A 21008-nucleotide genomic window follows, 5' to 3' on the forward strand; every position below is an offset into this window, starting at 1 on the left:
TAGAGTCCCAAACTGACAATTTTATTCCTAATATTAAAGAACACTGAGGTGCTTCCTTAGGGCAGTAGGCAGTTCGTCAGTCACATAAAGAACACCTTCTTGAGTGTGGTTTCATTTATGTCACAGAATCCCAGAAAACAGGTAATGTACAAGTATATTTCGGAGTGGTAGTAGAGGCTGTTACATTTGACAAAATCTGACGAGAATTGGAATTTGAAAATCACTGCTCATGCAGTAGCGTAGAGGTCTTGACATTGCTTTGTTTCCTTTCTTAAAAGTTTATTGGACTAAATGATGACTGGATTCTGTCAGTCTCAGTCCTGATTAGGAGGCAGCAAGTTGGATGTGCCGGGCAATGTTCCCTGTCAGCTTCCGGAACTCATTGTCTTGCAGGGCTGGTAGCGATAAAGCTGGTGTCCAGTCTAACGATGGAATTTGTGGGGATTAATTAGCTGAAAATGCATACTTTTGTTGGGAAAATAACACATTCTTCATTAGATACTGTGGTAATTTTAGCCGATTGCATTGTTTGCAGGAGCAAAGCATTCCCACGCTCCACCGCCCCCGCCCCCCCGTTATGGTGTTCTTCCACTCTCTTGAGTATGTGCTTTAGAGTTGAGAACAAACCAGGGTCCTAAGGTCTCTGCTAACCAAACACCGATGTACTTGTCACAAAGCTACAGGCTCGAGTACTCGGGTGAGAGAGGGCCTTTGCCCTCCGGGTCTATTAAGATTATTCAGGCTCCACCATAAGGAGCTCCGACTCGAACAGACCTAAATATTAGACAACTGGGTTGGGTGAGGAATACGGAGGAAGCCCACCGTCTAACAATCTGGACAGCTATAGGAGCAGACCCGCGGCTCGCAACAGCTGACTCAGCTGCGACTACCGAGCTACCGGCAGCGGCGTAACCGGATCGGGCAGACGCGACGGCACGAATGGGTCCCGCCGTCGTGCCACCGCGCTCGGTGACCAAGGCCGCAGCCAGGCACGCGACCGACCACGCCGGGGCCCACCCCGCCTGGCCGCAGGGCGAACTCAGCAAGTTGGCGGTGCGCAGCCCGAATTCTCAGAGAGGGGGCACGCGGCGGCGGCAGCAGCGCTGACTCAGCCCGGGCTCCCAGCCCGTCCGCAGCAGCCGCAGCAGCCACAGGCGCAGGCAGTGGGGCACGCGGCCACCCCTGCCCGCGGCCCCACCCCGCCGCACCCGAGGCCGCGCAGCGTCACAGAGCGCATGCGTGCCGCGGGGGATGCCGGGAGCGCGCAGTGGCGGCACCGGCGGCGACAGCAGTCACAGCGGAGACTACAGCGGGGACGCGAGCGGGGCGGTGACCGTGTGGGAGGTGGTCTCACTCTAGGGGAAGCTGCTGGGCACCGTCGCCGCGCTGAAGGTGGTTCTGTACCTGCTCCGGGTGTGCTTAGCGATGGCCTGGAAATCCGGCGGCGCCAGCCACTCGGAGCTAATCCACAATCTCCGCAGTAAGTGCCACCCCCGCCCAATGTGGGGCAACTGGGCCAGGCTAGGCCTGGACTGGGTCTCCCTGGGCCGCCCGGAACGCTCTGTCTACGCCCCGGCCCCGTGCCGGCTGGAGGGTACGGTGCAGTGTTGCACCAGCAGTGTCGAGCGGCGTGCGCTTGCTATCGCCTCCCCCGGGGACCTGTCACTCATCGGCGACGTGGACTGGAAGGGTAGAGAAAGAGCCATGGGCTGCTCTTGATGAGGCAGGGGCAGGCGTCTCCCCACGGGCCTGGGGGAGGGGTTGCGGCACAGGTGGTGGGGATGTCACTCGAGTCCGCTGCCTGCTCGTTCGGGTCTGGCGGGCGAGGGGCGTGCCCTAAGGGTGGGGAGATGTTGACCTGGCCTAGAGGCTGGGCTGGATCTGAGGGGACCCCACCCTTGACCTCCGCGTCGTCTCGCCTTCCTTCTCCTTAATAATCGGCCTCACTGCAAGCATTCTCTCTGTCCTATACAGCCTCCCCCGCCCTCCGTTTTTTCCTCTGGAGAGAGATGCCACCGTCTGATACAGGCGAGGGGAGGGAGGGAAAGATGAGAGTATTGTCATTGCGGATGCTGGGAGAAATTTCTGGGGCGGCTGTCCAGTGGAAATCTTCGTGGGGGGCGGAGGAAGAAATAATCAGAGGATGCTGTTTCTGAGAGACTTGTGTTTCAGGAGCTTTTAGAGGTCCTGGGATCCAACAAATGATTGTGTATGTGGAATGTTCTAACTTTTTTACAAGGCGGTTTCTTTATATCATTTTCTTTAGTTCTTGTATTCCTTCCTTTTATGATAATTTTAGGGTGGGGTGAGTGCTGTTACTTTCTTTTGTTAAATGGAAATATAGTGTTGCTGTCCGGTCGGGAGACCAGAAGGATCGCTGTCCGTAATACCTTCATTCTAGTCGGAATTTATAGCATTGTTTGCCACCAGCTTTGCAAATAATCGTATCCTGCCACGTGGTGTTTTTAATTGTCATATGTTATTTAGCTTTTCTTGTATTTATCAGGTTTCCTAATTCGATTTGTAACTTCCTTGAGGGCTAGGACTTTTTTTTTTTGTCTTTGAATTCTCTCAAACTTAATTCTCATTCCTTTTTTCGTGAATGCAATTAAATATACATTATATGCTTGGATCTGTGCTAGAAATAGCAAGATGAGTGAGAGAAATGGCACATGGTTAGTACGTAGTATTAGTCATTTGACTTTTTTTATTACAGTATTTAAAAATTTTGTAATTATCCTTTGCATTTAGTAATGAAGAATGTTTAGATTTCAAGATTCTGTCAAGCATTGCCAATGTTCACTTTATGGGAGGATATTTGAGTGGAAGTGGACATTTATATGCTGAGACAGTATTTTTTAGTCTGATTTAGGTTCCCATGGATTACAGATAAGCTCAATATGTGGTAAATATTTTAATAACATTTCTTAAAATGATCTAGTGCCTGCTATTTTAGTGTACATATCCAAAACATTCTATGCACAAATTGTGACTAAGTAATTTTCTGCTGGTAAGTTATCACAGAAGGCACTAGCCGATGGCAGAAATTTGTAATCAGGCTCTTAATGACTCTCCTTTTTGGGTCAAACTGGTAGTAAGTCAAGACTAGCTCTTTCCCCAGTGGTTTTATAACCATTTTATTGCAGTGTTATTTTTCCTAGCTGAAAGGTCTAAGGATGTTTTTCTATCAGAAAATTTAATAACAAATATTTAACATACATGGATGTCAGTATTGCACATATTTAATCTTATACTGTATCTGTGATGTGTAGTAGGAAATTAGAGTACTCAAATTGTTTAGCCTGTTGTAACACTTGTGCAATGTTAGTTTCAACTTCTTGCCGAATTCTAGCTAATAGATTTCATTTTTACTTATTAGTTTATTATAAAAGTAGTATTTTCTTGTGAGAATTTCAGTTGGCACAAAATTTGAAAATTTCTCCCTTTTCCTAGTTATTCCATTGTTGTGTGTTCTTAAAGGCTTCTAGTTGAATCTTTAGAAAAAGATTAAAGTTGGATTATGTTGTTGAATCACTCTATTGTATACCTCAAACTAATATAACACTATACTGTTAACTATACTGAAATTAAAATAAAGAACTTAAAAAAATGTGCTATGTTGATGTTGAAGTGAAAAAGGATCTGCAAATTGGAAGAGGAAGCAAATTACAGTTGTATATTTTTTAAAAGAAATGAAGTTCACGATTGCTTTAGTTGTAATATTATTATAATTTTATTGAAAATATCTACTGAGTTTTCCTTTTATAAGATGTCATAATAGAAATATGGTTGTATATGATTTCATAGTTGATATATCATTTATGGAATATTGTAGAATGTAATGGTATGTCTCAGTATTTCATAGCTTATGATGACAACCACTTTTTTTTTTAAGATTTTATTGATTTAGTTGAGAGAGAGAGAACACTCGTGCGAGCAAGAGAGAGAGAGAGAGAGGAGGAGAAGAGGGAGAAGGAGGAGCAGACTCCCCACTGAGCAGGGAACCTGACATGGGACTCAATCCTAGGACCCTGGGATCATGACCTGAGCTGAAGGCAGATGCTTAACAGACTAAGCCACCCAGGTGCCCCAACAGCCACTCTTAAGTAACTTAGAACAGTGGTCTAAAACTTGAGCATGATTCAGAATCTCCTGGATCCCCTGGAGAGCTAGTTAAAACAGATTGCTGTGGCTCAAGAATTTGTATTTTTTTTTAAAGATTTTATTTATTTATTTGACAGAGAGAGAGAGGGCACAAGCAGGGGGAGTGGCAGGCAGAGGCAGAGGGAGAAGCAGGCTCCCCACAGAGCAGGGGGAGCCTGATGCGGGACTCAATCCCAGGACCCCAGGCTCACGACCTGAGCCGAAGGCAGTCGCTTAACCAACCGAGCCACCCAGGCGCCCCTGTATTTTTTTTAATAAATACATTTATTTATTCTTTTTAAGTAGGCTCTACGCCCAATGTGGGGTTTGAACTTACCCTGAGATCAAGAGTCACATGCTCCACAGACTGACAGACTGAGCCAGCCAGGTACCCCAGGAATTTGTATTTTTAACAAGTTCCTAAGTAGTGCAGCTAGTGGTCTGGCCACCACTTTGAGAATCACTGATACAGAGTCTACGGCCATACCACCCTGAACATGCCCGATCTCGTCTGATCTCGGAAGCTAAGCAGGGTCGGGCCTGGTTAGTACTTGGATGGGAGAATCACTGATACAGAGAATTGAAAATTATGAGGTTAAACTCTACCAGTGTTTCAGCTGAATCAGTTTTATGCTTTAGAATAAAGTTTTAAGAAAAAAATGTAACAATCCTGCCCAATAGAACTCTCTGTAATCTGTGTGTCTGTCCTGTTCAATTTGGTAGCCACTAGCTACATGTGGCATTCAGCATTTGAAATGTGGTTAACACAACTGAGGAACTGGATTTTTATTTATTTAACTTAAATAGCCACATGTGGCTAATGGCTACCATATTGGACAATGCAGGTCTATAGAAATGAAGAATATAGTTATTTTATAATTACAGGCTGATAATGCGCTCTTAAAACAAATTAACTTAAAACAACTATGAGCCTGCTTAATCCAGGAAATGTGACAATTTAAGTAATGTTTATATTAGAATTTATTTTCTACTTTTATTGGAATACTATCAAGCCATGGTAAAAATAGGAAAAGATAGGGGCAGGAGTAGATGAGGTTGAGAAAGGTGGTCTCCTAGAGCAGGGGGCGCTAAACCTGAGCATTTGTGGAAGGTTAACTCTTAACTGAGAGACTTCAGATGCTATACTGGCCACTTAAAACATTTTTTTTTTTTTTTACCTATTTTTATTTGTTAGAAAAAATTCAATCCAGTGCTCTGATAATATCAGTTATTTTCACTTTGCATCCTTGATTGTGTCATTTTGCATATATTATAATGTTTACAGGATTTGTCAGTTAACTGATATTTAACTATCTTCTGTATGCCAAACTGAACAAAACGAATATTCTCTTTTATAGATTACTTCTAACGGGAGCAGACAAGTACAATACCTAGTATGTCACATGATAAGTCACAAAGTAGGGAAGGAGATTTGGGAGTGTGGGATACTAGGTTTGCAGTTGTGGGAGGGAAGGCCTCACTAAGGTGTCACTTGAGCAAAGAGTTGGTGGATGAGAAGAAATTCTAACTATGCAGATAGAGCTGGGGGAAAGGCATTCCAAGCAGAAAAAATTGTATGTTGCTAGATTTGGATTTGGGGTGTGGGAGAAAGATTGGAGTCAAGGATATGAATGCAAGGTTTTGGGCCTGGGCATTTAAAATGATTTGCCATTTTCTGAGTTGGAAACAATAAGTGAGTGAGCAGCAGGGACTTTTGGGTGGTGGGGAGGAGGTGTGCAAGGAGGTGTGGAGAGCACGAGTTTATTTTGGGGGATGTTGTATTTGAGATGCTTAGGAGACATTTTGGTGGAGACCTTGAGTAGGCATTTGAATAAGGATTAGAATAATTTGTAGTTTTTGTATTCTTATTTCTGCAAATAAATTGGAATGATTTTCTTATGCTATTTAGAGTGTCAGTTCTTAGCTACTAGTAGCATGACTAGTGGAAAAGAGAATATTCCATTAGTTTTATTATGTGTGTTCATGGACCAAATATAACCAGCTAAGAAAATCCTAAGAGATTGTTTTCAGAAATTGGGACCTCAGTTAGAGTCCAGTCCTCCTCATTTTGACTAGTTTCAAGTCAGTCTTATGGGTACATACTAATAGGTAAACTTACAATACATTGAGTAAGATCTAATTTATATGATGGGGGGCTTTAATATCAGTATGTCTACTTAAATTTAAATCGATTAAAGTTAAATGAAATTTAAAATTCAGTTTCTCAGTCACACTAACCATAATTTAAGAGCTCAATAGCCACATGAGGCTAGACCTTTTAGTGCAGACATAGAACATTTCCATCATCCTTAGGTCTATTGGACAGCACTAGATCTAGATGGATTGTATTACATTCTATTTCATGTGGTCTTAAGTCCATTGTGCTGTTCCACATATTTTTATTAGTATTACATTTAGTTTTAGCCAACATGAGTAGCAGTGAAAACACAGATTATCAGACAAGGGTGATCAAGATGACCAGAGAGAGTCAGCATTTTATATGGTGATTTGATGGGATTGAGGTGGTTTTATTAGCAATGAGAAAGCTTAAGAGAGCAATAGTGGTGAAATATTTTCGGAAATGTCATGTAGTAGAGGGTCAAACCAGGACAAATGGAAGGCAGATCTTGGCTCATTATAAGGAAGTATTCACAAAGCTATCCTAACAATCAAAGAGTTGGCTTTGAAAAATAATATTTTCTGTCACTGAATATTGGAAGCAAAGAACGGTTGACCATTTTTCTGTAAGGGATATCATAGAAGAGATCTGTCATCAGCTTTAACTGTATATAAACTCCTAAGGACTCTTCCAAATCCAAGATTCTTGATTTCAGTTACATCGTGGATTCTGTAAAATCAGCTGCAGTGTGTGTGTGTGTGTGTGTGTGTGTGTGTGTGTGTGTAGGAGAGGGAGCCACAGAAGTTAACATTTGGTTACCTATATTTTAGAATTCTGTGTAACATTTTAGTTTGTTAAAGGTTAGGAGTCCAGGGAATATCCTCCTTTAAGAAAGTGTCAAAAAAAAAAGAGGGGTGCCTGGGTGGCTCATTCGTTAAGTGTCTGCTTCTGCTCTGGTCATGATCCCAGGGTTCTGGGATTGCCCTGCATTGGGCTCCCCGCTGAGTGGGAAGCCTGCTTCTCCCTCTCCCACTCCCACTCCCTCCTTGTCTTCCCTCTTTCACTGTCTCTCTGTCAAATAAATAAAATCTTAAAAAAAAAAGAGAGAAGAAATAGTGTCAAAACAAATAGTTAACTTTATGTATCTATTAGGAGTGAGAGCAGTTCAAGGTGAGATGTGTTTTTTCTTTCTTAATTATCTGACACAGAGTGCTACATTAGTTTCAAGTGTACAACATAGTACAACAACTCTAGGAAGAAAAATGTATTTTTAAATGATCTCTGGTACTTAGATGATGTGCTTTATCATAATTTGCCATCATGTGAAATTCTTCTTTGATTATAGTATGGATTTAAAACTAATTTCTCTCAGACTTTCTATACTGAAAGTGTCTCAAGCTCTGCTTACTTCTTATGCCTAATCATTCTAGATAGGAAGTAAAGGTGACCAGTTTGTTCATTTCTTATTGTTTTTCCTGGCATGTTGATAGTTGAGAAGGAATATAGAGTAGATGGTTAGCAACTGTTCAAGTCAAATAAAGTAATATGTAATATAATACTTCTTTTATTGAGATGTAACTTTTTTTTAAGATTTTATTTATTTGAGAGAGAGAGCGAGCACGAGAACTGGGTGAAAGGCAAAGGGAGAGGGAGAAGCAGGCTCCCTGCCGAGCAAGGAGCCTGATGGGAGACTCAATCCCAGGACCCCAGGATCATGACCTGCGCCAAAGGCAGATGCTTAACCCACTGAGCCATCCAGGCGGGCCCTGAGATGCAACTTTGTAGCAAGATTAGAGAAACTTGTTTGAAGTCCATGGAAGCTTACTTTTTCCCCCTGATGTTCAGTGCTTCATATCAACACAGGCTTTCTTCCTTTCCATTTCTGCCAGGATTGCTTCCATTCTTCTGTTTTCCTGGATCAAAAATCTTGGAGTAGTCATTGATTCTTTCAGACTGTTACCACATTAACTCAGCAGTTCTTATGGATACCTTTCCTAGTCATCGCTTCCACTGTTAACTGTATTCTCCCAGCCTGGGTCCTTAGTCTATACTTGGAGTGATAGACCTCCAAGTGTCTGATGGGTTGTCACATTCTCAGTTTCCCTCCCCTCAGCTCCGTTCTACACATTATGCTAGTTTTCCTAAGATAATGTTTTCTGTTAAGTCACTTGCCTGCCCAGGCTTCCCATTGCTTACTGTATCAAGTGTAAACACCTCTTGTTCAGCTTTCAGGCCTCTTTAGGGTCTTCTGCAACCTATTTCCACGCTCCAACTCCATTCCCGTTCTTCAGACTGATCTTGTTTTCCTCCTCATACACTGCATTAGGGTTCCTGTTCAGCTGCTCTAACAAAGACCACGATAACAATGGCTGAAACAAAATCAAAGTTCTGTCTCCTGTAACAACCCAAGCATAAACAATTCAGAGCTAATATGGTGGTTCTAAAGTGTTGAGGACCTGCGTTCATCTCTCTTGGGCTTCCTAAAGTCTTTCCCTTATCTGAAAGGTTGAGGATAGTTTACCTCCATCATTTCCATATTCCGGCCAGTGGGGAGAAGAATGGGGAAAGAGAAAATAATCCATTCCTTTCTAAGAGGATGATCTGGAAGTTGCATACATAATTTCTGTGTATGTTCTCTTGACAAGAACTTAATTGTAAGACTACACATAACTACAGAGAGGCTAGATAATGCACCCAGTTAAAATTCTACCACTGTGAAGGAAAAGGAGTCCCCTGCCACATCTTACATCTTCCTAATTGGAGGGGTGTGTGTGTGTGTATTGTTTATATATTTATATAAATATATACTATCTACGATAACAAGGTTAGAATTAAGATTAATTTTTATTTTTTTAAAAGATTTTAAAATTTATTTTCTTTTTTTTTTAAAGATTTTATTTATTGATTGATTTGAGAGAGAGAATGAGAGAAAGAGAGCATGAGAGGGGGGAGGGTCAGAGGGAGAAGCAGACTCCCTGCTGAGCAGGGAACCCGATGTGGGACTCGATCCCGGGACTCCAGGATCATGACCTGAGCCAAAGGCAGTCGCTTAACCAACTGAGCCACCCAGGTGCCCTCTACTTATTTATTTTCTAAGTAGGCTCCACACCCATCATGGAGCCCATCGTGGGGCTTGAACTCACAACCCTGAGATCAAGACCTGAATGGAGATCAAGAGTCAGATGCTTTAACCAACTGAGCCACCCAGGTACCCCAAGATTAATTTTTAGTCAAGTAATACATGTACATGTACATGTACATGTAGGATTTTATCTCTTAAAAGATAAAAGATATCTTTTAAGAGATAAAATCCTACACAAGGGCATTTATTGAAAAATAACAATTGCTTGGCTCCATTCCTTCCCACCCCTAGACTCATTGCCTAGAGGGAACCACTTTTTTTTTTTTTTAAAGGTTTTATTTATTTATTTGACAGAGACACAGTGAGAGAGGGAACACAAGCAAGGGGAGCAGGAGAGAGAGAAGCAGGCTTCCCGCTGAGCAGGGAGCCCGATGTGGGGCTCGATCCCAGGACCCTGGGATCATGACCTGAGCCTAAGGCAGGCGCTTAACGACTGAGCCACCCAGGCGCCCCTAGAGAGAACCACTTTTAACTACATTTTTTTGTTTTTTCTGGTGATTATCTTCATGTCTTTAAATCATGTGGTTAAATTGTCATTTCTTGTTTTATCAACTTCAGACATTATCTGTTGACCTCCTGACAAGATGGACAAGTATTTAACTCTACAAACCCAGCTCTCCCTCATATAGTTATATCATAATTTTTTGCTTCCTTTTTTGTGGTTACCTTTCTAACATTAAGTAATATACTTTAACCTCAGTTTCTTGTTTCATAATTTATAAACTAACACTACCTCTGGTAACCCTTCTACTTTGTAAGAAAGGATACTAGGGAGTTCTCTCTCTCATTGCCCAACTTATTAGTGGCTCTTTTACTTTGTCAAAGTTGATAATTTGTGTTCTGAGCAGTAAATAAATTTTCTGCATTTTGTTAATTTTTAGTGTTGAAAATCAATAGTCATCAATTGTATGACTATGTCAACATTTGGCTGAGTTATGTAGTCTACTGTGAGTTTATTCCCTACTTTCTGTTTCCAATATCACAGACCCCTCCACTATTGTAGAGGAATAGTAGGATATTTTTCCTTGTTTTCACATTTGATCAGTTGCTTGAAATCATGTCACATTTTAATTTTCTTCACATCTAAATCATGACTCTTACAGCATTTTTTTTTTTTGCTGGAATTTATCTGTACCCTTCCACCTCTGCACCCTTCCACCATCCGTCAAGTTGAAAAGAGAAACAGACACCTTAACATGGCTCTAATCTTTTCAAATTTTTTATTACTTGACTTATGGCTTGGATTCTGTTGCATTCTTCTTTTTGAATCCTACTGACTTCTCTTTTGGATCAATTGCATATTTGGACCAACATTAGCCATTATTATAATTATTATTCTCCCTCTGACCCTACCCCCTCTTGGGCTCTCTCTCTCTCTCCCACTCTCTCTCTCAAATAAATAAAATCTTTAAATAAATAATAATAATTATTATTTTTAAAGATATTTATTTGAAAGAGAGAGAATGATAGCATGAGCGGGAGGAGGATCAGAGGGAGAAGCAGACTCCCTGCTGAGCAGGGAGCCTGATGCAGGACTCAATCCTGGGACTCCAGGATCATGACCTGAGCTGAAGGCAGTCACTTAACCAACTGAGCCACCCAGGCACCCGCCATTATTATAATTATTTAATTAAGGTCCTTGGTCTCTAAGGCACAGGAGGATTGGGTATGGGTGGTTCTAAAGCTGTTCACTATTTCAGAAAACCTAATGGTAATTTCACATTTACTCGTAATTAGGCTATCCACAAAAAGTGAAACATTAAATTATTTTGCTCTTTGATAAAAATGTTCAAGGCACTGGCAGTTGTATACGTCAAATTACCAAAAATGGCAAAATGACTTAATAACTTAGTAAATGTAGCTTAGTTTAGGCATCTTTCAAAATACAGAATTCAAGGCAAAAATAAAAAGAATCTTGTGGTGAAAATTTTGGAAACCAACCAATAATGGTCTAATAAACCTTGATTCTGAGCCTTGATGTGTTCAGCTTTTTAGTAAATAATGACATGCTTTTAAAAACCATTTGGTGTGGGGTGCCTGGGTGGCTCAGTTGGTTAAACATCTACCTTCTGCTCAGGTCATGATCCCGGGGTCCTGGGATGGAGCCCTGTGTGGGGCTCCCTGCTCAGGGGAGAGCTTGATTCTCCCTCTCCCTCTACCCCTTTCCCCCATCGTGCTCTCTCTCACTCTCTTGCTCGCTCCCTCAAATAAATAAAATCTTGAAAAAAACCAAAACATTGAGGGGGTGCTTGGGTGACTCAGTCAGTTAAGTGACTCTTGATTTTGACTCAGGTCATGATCTCAGGGTTGTGAGATGGAGCCCAACAATGCTGGGCCTGGAGCCTGCTTAAAATTCTCCCCCTTGTGCTCATGTACACATGTACATACACACACATGTTCTTTCTCTCTCTCTCTCTTGCTTAAAAAAAAATTACAATTTGAAAAATTTGACAAATTTAGTTGTGTAACCCAGCACCCTAATGATATAGAACAGGGGTCAGCAAACTACACCCCATAAGCCAATCTGGTCTACTGTTTGTCTGTATCTATTTATTTATTTATTTATTTAGATGTATTTATTATATATAGAGAGAATGTGTGCCTGAGCAGGCTGAGGGAGGGGCAGAGGGAGAGAGAGAATTCTGAAGCAGACTCCTGGCTGAGTGTGGAGCCCAAAGTGGGGCCCAATCCCAGGACACTGAGATCGTGACCTCAGCTGAAATCAAGAGTCACAGCCTAACTGACTGATGCACCCAGGCACCCCTACTGTCTATTTTTAGTTATAAAAGTTTATCTTAATATAGCCTTTATTTGGTATTGTTTGTGGTTGTTCCCATACTACATTGACAGTTGAGTTCTTGCAACAGAGACTTTGGACTGCAAAGCCTGAAATATTTACTATTTGGACTTTCATGTAAATTTGCTGATCTCTGATATAGAACATTTCTTTTACCCACAAAGTTTCCTGATGCCCCTTTGCTATTAATCTACTCCTTTTACCCCCACTCTTTAGCAATCACAGATCAGCCATCTGCCACTATAGTTTTGACTTTTCTAGAATTTGATATAAATGGAATCATACAGTGTATAGTCTTGTCTGACTTCTTTCACTGAGATTAGTACTTTTGAGATTTATCCAAGTTGTTGAATGTATTAGTAGTTTGCTTTTTTTGTTGGTTTTTTTTTGTCATTGTGGGGTTTTAATTTTTTTTTTTTTTTTTGAGTAAGCTCTATGCCCAATGTGGGCCTTGAACTCATGATCCCAAGATCAAGGGTCGCATGCTGTATGGACTAAGCCAGCAAGGTGCCTCAGTAGTTTCCTTCTTTTCAGTTGTTGATTTGCATTTTCTTTTCTTTTTTTTAATAAATGAACCTTTTTTTTTTTAAAGATTTTATTTATTCGACAGAGAGAGACACAGCGAGAGAGGGAACACAAGCAGGGGGAGTGGGAGAGGGAGAAGCAGGCTTCCTGCGGAGCAGGGAGCCCGATGCAGGGCTTGATCCCAGGACCCTGGGACCATGACCTGAGCCGAAGGCAGATGCCCAACAACTGAGCCACCCAGGCGCCCCTCTTTTCTTTTTTTTAAAAGATTTATTAATTTGAGGGCACCTGGGTGGCTCAGTCGGTTAAGCAGCTGCCTTCGGCTCAGGTCACGATCCCAGGACCCTGGGATCGAGCCCCGCGTGGGGCTCCCTGCTCGGCGGAGAGCCTGCTTCTCCCTCTCCCTCTGCCTGCCTGCCACTCCCCCTGCTTGTGCTCTCTCTCTCTCACTCTCTTTCTCTGTGTCAAATAAAATATTTTTAAAAAAAAGATTTATTAATTTCAGAGAGAGAGTGCGCGGGGTGGGGGCCGGGCAGAGGGAGAGAGGGAATCTCAAGCTGACTCCCCATTGAGCACTGAGCCTGACCTGGAGCTTGATCCCAGGACCCTGAGACCATGACCTGAGCCGAAACCAAGTCAGATGCTTAACCGACTGAGCCATCCAGGCATTTTCTTTTATTGAATTTCTTGAAAATGTTGATTCATTCTTGCTTTGCTTTGAATTTTGCTTTTAGGAAATCTGATGGTTGCCTAACTTTTTTTTTTTTTTTTACCCTTATTAGGTAATACGATTTTTTTGCCTTGAGGCTCTGAGGATTTTTTTCCATGCCTTTAAAGTCTGAGTTTTTGTTGTTGTTTGTTTTTGTTTTACAGGGCTGGGTGCAGGGGCAGTGGAGGAGGGGCAGAAGGAGGAGAGAGACTCTACACCTAGAACTGTGGGGTTCCATCTCACTACCCTGAGATCATGACCTGAGTTGAAATCAGGAGTTGTATGCTTAACCAACTGAGCTACCAGGTGCCCCTAAAGTCTGATAGTTTTTTTTTTTTTAAGATTTTATTTATTTATTTGACAGAGAGAGAGAGAGAGAGAGAGAGTGAGAGATGGAACACAAGCAGGGGGAGTGGGAGAGGGAGAAGCAGGCTCCCTGTGGGACTCGATCCCAGGACCCCAGGATCATGACCTGAGCCGAAGGCAGTCGCTTAACCAACTGAGCCACCCAGGCGCCCAAGTCTGATAGTTTTATTAGTATATGTCATGAGGTTGATTGTTCCTGGTAATACTTTTACTTACTTTCTGCTGTTTTTTTAGAATATAGTTTTAAAATTATAGTTTCTGTTTAATCAGCTGAAGTTTTTTTTAATTTTTAATTTTTAATTTTTTAAAGATTTTTTTTTATTTGAGAGAGAGCATGAGCAGGGGGAGGGGCAGAGGGAGAGGGAGGAACAGACTCCTCACTGAGTACAGAGTCGACATAGGGCACAGTCCCAGGACCCTGAAATCATGACTTGAGCCAAAGTCAGATGCTTAGCCGACTGAGCCACCCAGACACCCCTTTTTTGGTTTTGTTTTTTTAAAGATTTTATTTATTTTAGAGAGCACAAGGAGGGACGGGAGGGAGAGGGAGGGGGAAGAGTCTCAAGCAGACTGCTTGCTGAGCTTGGAGCTCAAGGCAGTGCTTGATCTCACTCATGACCCAGAGACCATAACCTGAGCCCAAACCAAGAGTTGGATGCTCAACCTGCTGAGCCACCCAAATGCCCCTCAGCTGAAATGTTTTGATTTGCATTTTGTTTTCTTTTTACAGTATCTTTGAATGGAGTTGGGTTTTTTTTCTTTTTCCTATTTTTGGACATTTTGTGGACACAGTTCCAGAGCACCTTTTTCAGTATAGTGACTTGTAGTTTCTTTAAAGGTTGGTGATGTGTTTAGGAGTAGTGCTGTTGGAAAAGGGGAGGAGTCGGCACATCTTGTTGCTCTTTTGTTTCTGCAGGATCCTTAATTTTCTTTTCCTTTATTGCTGCATCAAAAGGCACCATTCTTTCCCTGTTTTCTTTTGATTCTCCCCCAGAATCAGAGCTTCTCGATTGCCACTTCTAGTCCCATTGAATTTTTTGTAAAGATTTTTTATTTATTTATGAGAGAAAGAGAGAGATTGAGCAAGCAAGTGGAGGAGCAGTGGGAGAGGGACAAGCAGACTCCTCACAAAGTGCGGAGCCCAACGCAGGGCTCGATCTCAGGACCCAAAGATCACAACCTATCCTAAAACCAAGAATCAGACACTTAACTAACTAAGCCACCCAAGCACCCCCATTGAATCTTTTCTTTAAAATATATTTTTAATTTATTTTCTAATTTTTTAAAAGTAGGCTTCCCACCCAGCGTGGAGCCCAGTGTGGGGCTTGAACTCACGACCCCGAGATCAACACCTGAGCTGAGATCAAGAGTTACTTAATTGACTGAGCCACCCAGGCACCCCAACTGAATCTTTTTTTTAAACAGCTTTACTAAAGTATACTTTTATTATATAATTCACCTATTTATTTTATTTATTTTTAGAAGATTTTATTTATTTATTTGACAGAGACATAGTGAGAGAGGGAACACAAGCAGAGGGAGTGGGAGAGGGAGGAGCAAGCTTCCCGCTGAGCAGGGATCCTGATGCGGGGCTCCGTCCCAGGACCCTGGGATCATGACCTGAGCCAAAGGCAGACGCTTAACAACTGAGCCACCCAGGCTCCCCTAATTCACCCATTTAAATTGTAAAATTGTAATTATATTGCCTTGTTTATTTCTAATCATATATAATAATATCCTAAGTGTGTACCATTGTGTCTGGTATGTATTAGACAGTCAGTAAGCATATTGAGTGAGTTTATAAGGGCTTTACTGAATAATAACTGTGCATGGTACCATGAGGGTTATTTAAGTTTAACATATTTACTCAATCTCAAAGAATTTATAGTTTATAATCACTGACCTTGCTTTGCTTCTTGAACAATTTATTTTCAGTTGGGCTTTGTAACAGTTTATCTACTTGATTTTCATCTACCCTTGTGGCTGCTTTTTGTCATAATCTTTGAAGGTTCCACTTCCTTTGGACATCTCTTCAATGTTCGCTTTTGTTTTTCTTTTTTGTGTGTTCTTCCCTGGCTACTTGAGTTCACTTCCATTGTTTCAGTTACCATCTATATTACTAGAAGTCTGTATCACTGTCCTAGATCTCTTTCCTGAGCCCCAGATCCACATGTTCAGTGGACTGCTGCCTATCTCCACTTGTATGGTTTATAGCCACTAACTGAATAAGTAAGTTATCATTTCCTCCTTACTCTGCTCCTTCTCCAGGATTTCGCAAATCAGTGTATGATATCAGCATCTCAACCGTTACCCATCATCCTTCCTCCAGAGCTAGTTAGGTATATATTACCTAAATTAAGTGTAACTCAAATCCTTCTACTTTTCTTCATCCTTAGTGTCATCGCTGAAGACCAGGTTGTGTTTACCTGGGCCATTACAACAACTTCCAATCTTGCTCTCTTCCAGTCCAGTCTCTCCAATGTAACCTCTAAAGTACATCTAGTCATCTCACTCCTAGCTTAAAATGTTTGCCTCATTCATTTCAGAAAATGGAATCATCAAAACAGATAAAGTATTTGAAGTAATGCTGGCCACAGACCGTTCCCACTATGCAAAATGTAATCCTTATATGGATTCTCCACAATCAATAGGTAAGGTCTGGATTTCTGAAAATGTCACATTTTTACTCATTTACTGTATAATTTTTGTTAAGTAAAAATGGACTGGGACAGAGATATTTATTATTACCTTGCTAGTTTGACTTTTATGCCTCAGTTAAGTATCATAATTCCAAACAGAGCCATTTCAATAAAATGATGTTATGTATTAAGTATCTTTTCTATTTTTTCAAACTGTGTATAATACATATGAAAAATATTTTAAACATTTTTCTTACAAAACATACTTTTAATGAAAATTTAAGTTTAAACTGAGAGCTTAGCTTTCTTTAAAACCTTAATGTTGAATGAAGTTGTTTTTCATATTAACATCAGTTTTTTAAATCAATATTAAAGGAAATAAGTGTAATTAAGTGGTTACTGACCTCTCTGCTTCACTTGCCCTGAATTTTTTGGTTTGTGCTTGGTTTTAGAAAGTTTGGTATTTAACTCCTTCTCCTGAAGCAGGTTTTGCTGAACTGCTGAGCCTTGGCAGTGGGCGCCTTTGAGGCTTAGAAGGGCCACAGGATTCTGTCAGCCAGCTGCCATGCTTTCTTCTTTTGAAGCACTATAACAGTCAGCAGAGAAGATCCTGGGGAGCTTCTGAACCCCGAAGGCACCTGCTACCACCGCTCAGTGAAAATTGCTTCAGATGCAGAAGCAGGTAAATAAGTTTTGAGAAAGCAACACTGGAAGAAAAAACTTGAAAGCTTAGAAACTAAGAAAAGATTGTGAATTACCATCAGGCGATAGTATAAAGAGTAAACTGAGGTAGTTTTTTAGTCTCTTAAGCTACTTTGATTGCCAGTTGCTCAATAAGTTGCCAGAAATAGGAGGCAATTTAATTTTCAGAAATTTTACATACCTATTATATATGGAAGTTTATTTTCTTTTTATAAACCTGGAGAGAAAACAAGTCATAAACTTATGAACTCAACTTCTTGACATTCTTTCTTAGCTAACTATATGGGAGAAGAAATTTTTAGAAATAGTGGGAGTGTTGTACTAGATGAGCATATTAGCCTTTGGCATGATTGTATGTTCTCATTATAACTGCTACTTGACAGTCCTCTAAAAAGCAAAATAAAAGTTTTATTTTCTTGAGATCATAAAAACGAGAAATATTATTATGAAAAAGAATTTGTGGCTGTTAGGAAAGGAGTTACATGGAGTATCTGGTATGTTTTTGCAGCTGAATGTGTCAGTAGTTCTCTTCTTCTTTTACAGGTTTCCAAGCAACAATCAGTGCTCCACACATGGTAAGTTAACTTTGGTCATTTGGATATAAATGGATCACATTTTTCCTCTAAGATCATTTTCTTTAGTAAAAAAGGTTTACAAAAGTTGAGCTTTTAATTAGATCAGTTTTATCATCTATGAGTTTTGTAGATTGGTAATGAACCTCTTATTCTTTATACATGATATATAGAGTGAAGTCTTCTTGGTAGAAACTGTCATTAAAGTTTTTGTTGGTTGTCATTAATATCTAATCCTGTAAAAATTGGATATAAAAGGTTATTTAGTAATGAGCAAATTAAGGAAGAGAATATTTTATTTTTTTAAGATTTTATTTATTTATTAGAGTAAGAGAAAGCACAAGCAGGGGGAGCGGCAGACAGAGAGAGAGAAGCAGGCTTCCCACTGAGCAGGGAGCCCGATGCAGGGCTCGATCCCAGGATCCTGGGATCATGACCTGAGCAGAAGGCAGACGCTTAACGACTGAGCCACCCAGGCGCCCCAAGGAAGAGAATATTTTATTTTATTTTTTAAAGATTTTATTTATTTTTATTTATTAGACACAGAGAGAGAGACAGAGAGAGAGCACAAGCAGGGGGAGCGGCAGGCAGAGGGAGAAGCAGACTCTCCGCCGAGCAAGGAGCCCGATGTGGGGCTTGATCCCAGGACCCTGGGATCATGGCCTGAGCCGAAGGTAGCCGCTTAACCGACTGAGCCACCCAGGGGCCCCAGGAAGAGAATATTTTAAATAATATAATGGATATATTGTAGAAATCTCAAGTTGAATATTATTTCTTTTATTTCATATCTTATTTGGAAAATTCATTACGGATTGGTCAAGTATAGCAGCTATGAAGCTGTATAACTGAGAAGGACCTATTCTAAGTTATCTAGCACTTTTAATCTGTTGGGAATTTTCTTGGGTTTTAAATGTCAGTTATTTGAATGAGTACTCTGTTGGTTTTTGGGGAGAAGAACAATAGCTTTTCTGATTCTCTGAAAGTATTTGGGATTAGAGAAGCTCTTATTTAAATGTAAAGCCTTCTGTATGTTAAAATAAATTTACATATATTTATGATGAACTGTTATACTAGATGAAATTATAGGAAAATTATTATTTATAAACATTAAATAGAAATGACTTGCAGCGCCTGGGTGGCTCAGTCGGCTCAGGTCATGATCCCAGGGTCCTGGGATCGAGCCCTGCATTGGGCTCCCTGCTCAGCAGGAAGCCTGCTTCTCCCTCTCCCACTCCCCCTGCTTGTGTTCCCTCTCTTGCTGTCTCTCTCTCTCTCTCTCTGTCAAATAAATAAATAAATAAAATCTTTAAAAAAAATACTTTATTTTTCAATTTTCAAATTTATTTTCAAAAGATTTATTTATTTTAGAGTGAGAGAACACAAGCTGGAGGGGGGGGGCAGACTCCCCGCTGAGTGTGGAGACGGATGTGGGGCTCAATCTCATGACCCTAAGATCATGACATGAACTGAAATCAAGAGTCAGATCCTTACCAACTTACCAACCACCCAGGTGCCCCTAGAAATGACTTTTTAAAACATGACAACAGATGAGCCATTAAAAAACATATATTTTGCAACATAAAAATTTTGGATTTCTGCAGAGAAAAAAATGTTATAAGCAAAATTAAAAGAAGAAAAACTGAGGAAAATATTTAGAATACATACAACAATCTAGGTCAAATTTCCATATACAAATGTGGGTGTGTATCCTGTAAATTAAGAAGTAAAAGACTGGTGAACCCAAAAGAATATAGTTAAAGTACCAGAATGATAGTTCATAGAAAAAGAAATAGAGATGACATTAGCACTTAAACAAATGAAAAGATGTCATTTTCATTTATATTTATATAGTTAGTAAATTATACATTAGCACTGTAGTGAAGTACCATTTTTCACCTATCAGATTGTCAGAGGTGAAAAAGTTTAATACTTTGTATTGGAAAGGGGAAACAGTTACATACTTTTTTGCTGAGAATAAATTGATAGTATTGGAAGGCAATTTGGCAAATTTATAAAATGTGAAATAAATATACCTTACATTCTTCACTTTTATTTCAAGGTATTTATCCTATGGTACATTTTTGTAGGTACAAAATGACTAAAGATGTTCATTGTCACATTATTTATAATAGCAAAAAAAAGTGATCACTGATAGTCCACTAATAGTGGATGGTTAATAATTATAGTATATCCATACAGTGAGATACTGGGAAGCTGTTAAATGAGGAATTTCTGTAAGTACCAGTATAGCAAGATGTTCAGGAAGCATTAAGTATAAAAGCAGAGTACAGAAGAGTATTTAGAGTATTCTGCAATATACAAAAATCAAATCTGCATGTATACATAGACACGTCTTCCTCTAGGCATGAAAACTAAAAATGATTTCTTCCAAGGTCAGAAGTAGATGATTGGAGGGATGGGAATGAAAGTGAGATCTGCTTTTCACTCTGTACCCTTTACATGTTACCAATTTCTTTCTGTTTTCTTCTTTTTTTTTTTAAAGTTTATTTATTTAAGTAATCTCTACACCCAATGTGAGGCTTGAACTCCCAACCCCAAAATCAAGAGCTGCATGCTTCTCCAACTGAGCCAGCCAGATGCCCCCTTCTTTGTTTTTTTTTAACCATGGAATAGGAATGGTTTCTTGTGTTTTTTTTTAATATTTACTTATTTAATTTAATTTATTTATTTTTAGAGATTTTATTTATTTGAGAGAGAGTGCACGAGCTAGCACAAGCCAGGGGAGAGGCAGAGGGAGAGGGAGAAGCAGACTCCCCCCTGAGCAGGGAGCCAGATGTGGGGCTCGATCCCAGGACCCTGGGATTATGACTTGAGCCGAAGGCAGACACTTAACTGACTGAGCCACCCAGGCACCCAAAAAGGATGCTTTTTTTTTTTTTAAGATTTTTGTAATTTATTTGACAGAGAGAGACACAGTGAGAGAGGGAACAGAAGCAGGGGGAGTGGGAGAGGGAGAAGCAGGCCTCCTGCTGAGCAGGGAGCCTGACACGGGGCTTGATCCCAGGACCCTGGGATCACGACCTGAGCTGAAGGCAGACGCTTAACGACTGAGCCATCCAGGCGGATGTGTTTTTAATCACTTATATATCCTTACCTCTGTCTCTTAATAAGGAAAATGTGTGTATTTATGTGTATGTATATAGTCACACAGTACATCTATATGTATGCCTGTATGTACAAACAGTAATAATACAGTGATAATACAGTGTCCTTTGATGCTTGCTGAACCAGGATGTGAGTAGAATAAAATAGTATTAATTGTATTATACAAAC

At 40.5% G+C, this 21008-nt stretch overlaps 1 protein-coding gene and 1 long non-coding RNA gene across 3 annotated transcripts in view; one reads left to right on the forward strand and one right to left on the reverse strand.

The window, feature by feature from the left end:
• Positions 1-1107, reverse strand: LOC112815451 (uncharacterized). Its single transcript, XR_003205979.2, has 2 exons — positions 823-1107; positions 1-422 (listed from the first exon to the last, which is right to left on the reverse strand). It is a non-coding gene; the product is annotated as an uncharacterized lncRNA (long non-coding RNA).
• A 167-nt stretch (positions 1108-1274) lies between these two features.
• PCMT1 (protein-L-isoaspartate (D-aspartate) O-methyltransferase) overlaps positions 1275-21008 on the forward strand; it is a 43476-nt gene continuing 23742 nt past the window's right edge. The window contains exons 1-3 of one of the 2 annotated variants that reach the window (XM_073894074.1): positions 1275-1480; positions 16348-16452; positions 17686-17717. In XM_073894074.1, coding sequence (XP_073750175.1) covers positions 1426-1480; positions 16348-16452; positions 17686-17717 — 192 coding nt within the window. In that variant the 5' untranslated portion in view covers positions 1275-1425. Of the gene's footprint in view, positions 1481-2092; positions 2210-16347; positions 16453-17685; positions 17718-21008 lie in introns of those variants that run through there. The other variant, XM_073894075.1, reaches the window with a different exon arrangement.

This window comes from Callorhinus ursinus, unplaced genomic scaffold (genome assembly GCF_003265705.2).
Source record: "Callorhinus ursinus isolate GAN/ISIS: 27379988/994484 unplaced genomic scaffold, GSC_fseal_2.0 scaffold6, whole genome shotgun sequence".
In the NCBI taxonomy this organism is placed as follows: Eukaryota; Metazoa; Chordata; class Mammalia; order Carnivora; family Otariidae; genus Callorhinus; species Callorhinus ursinus.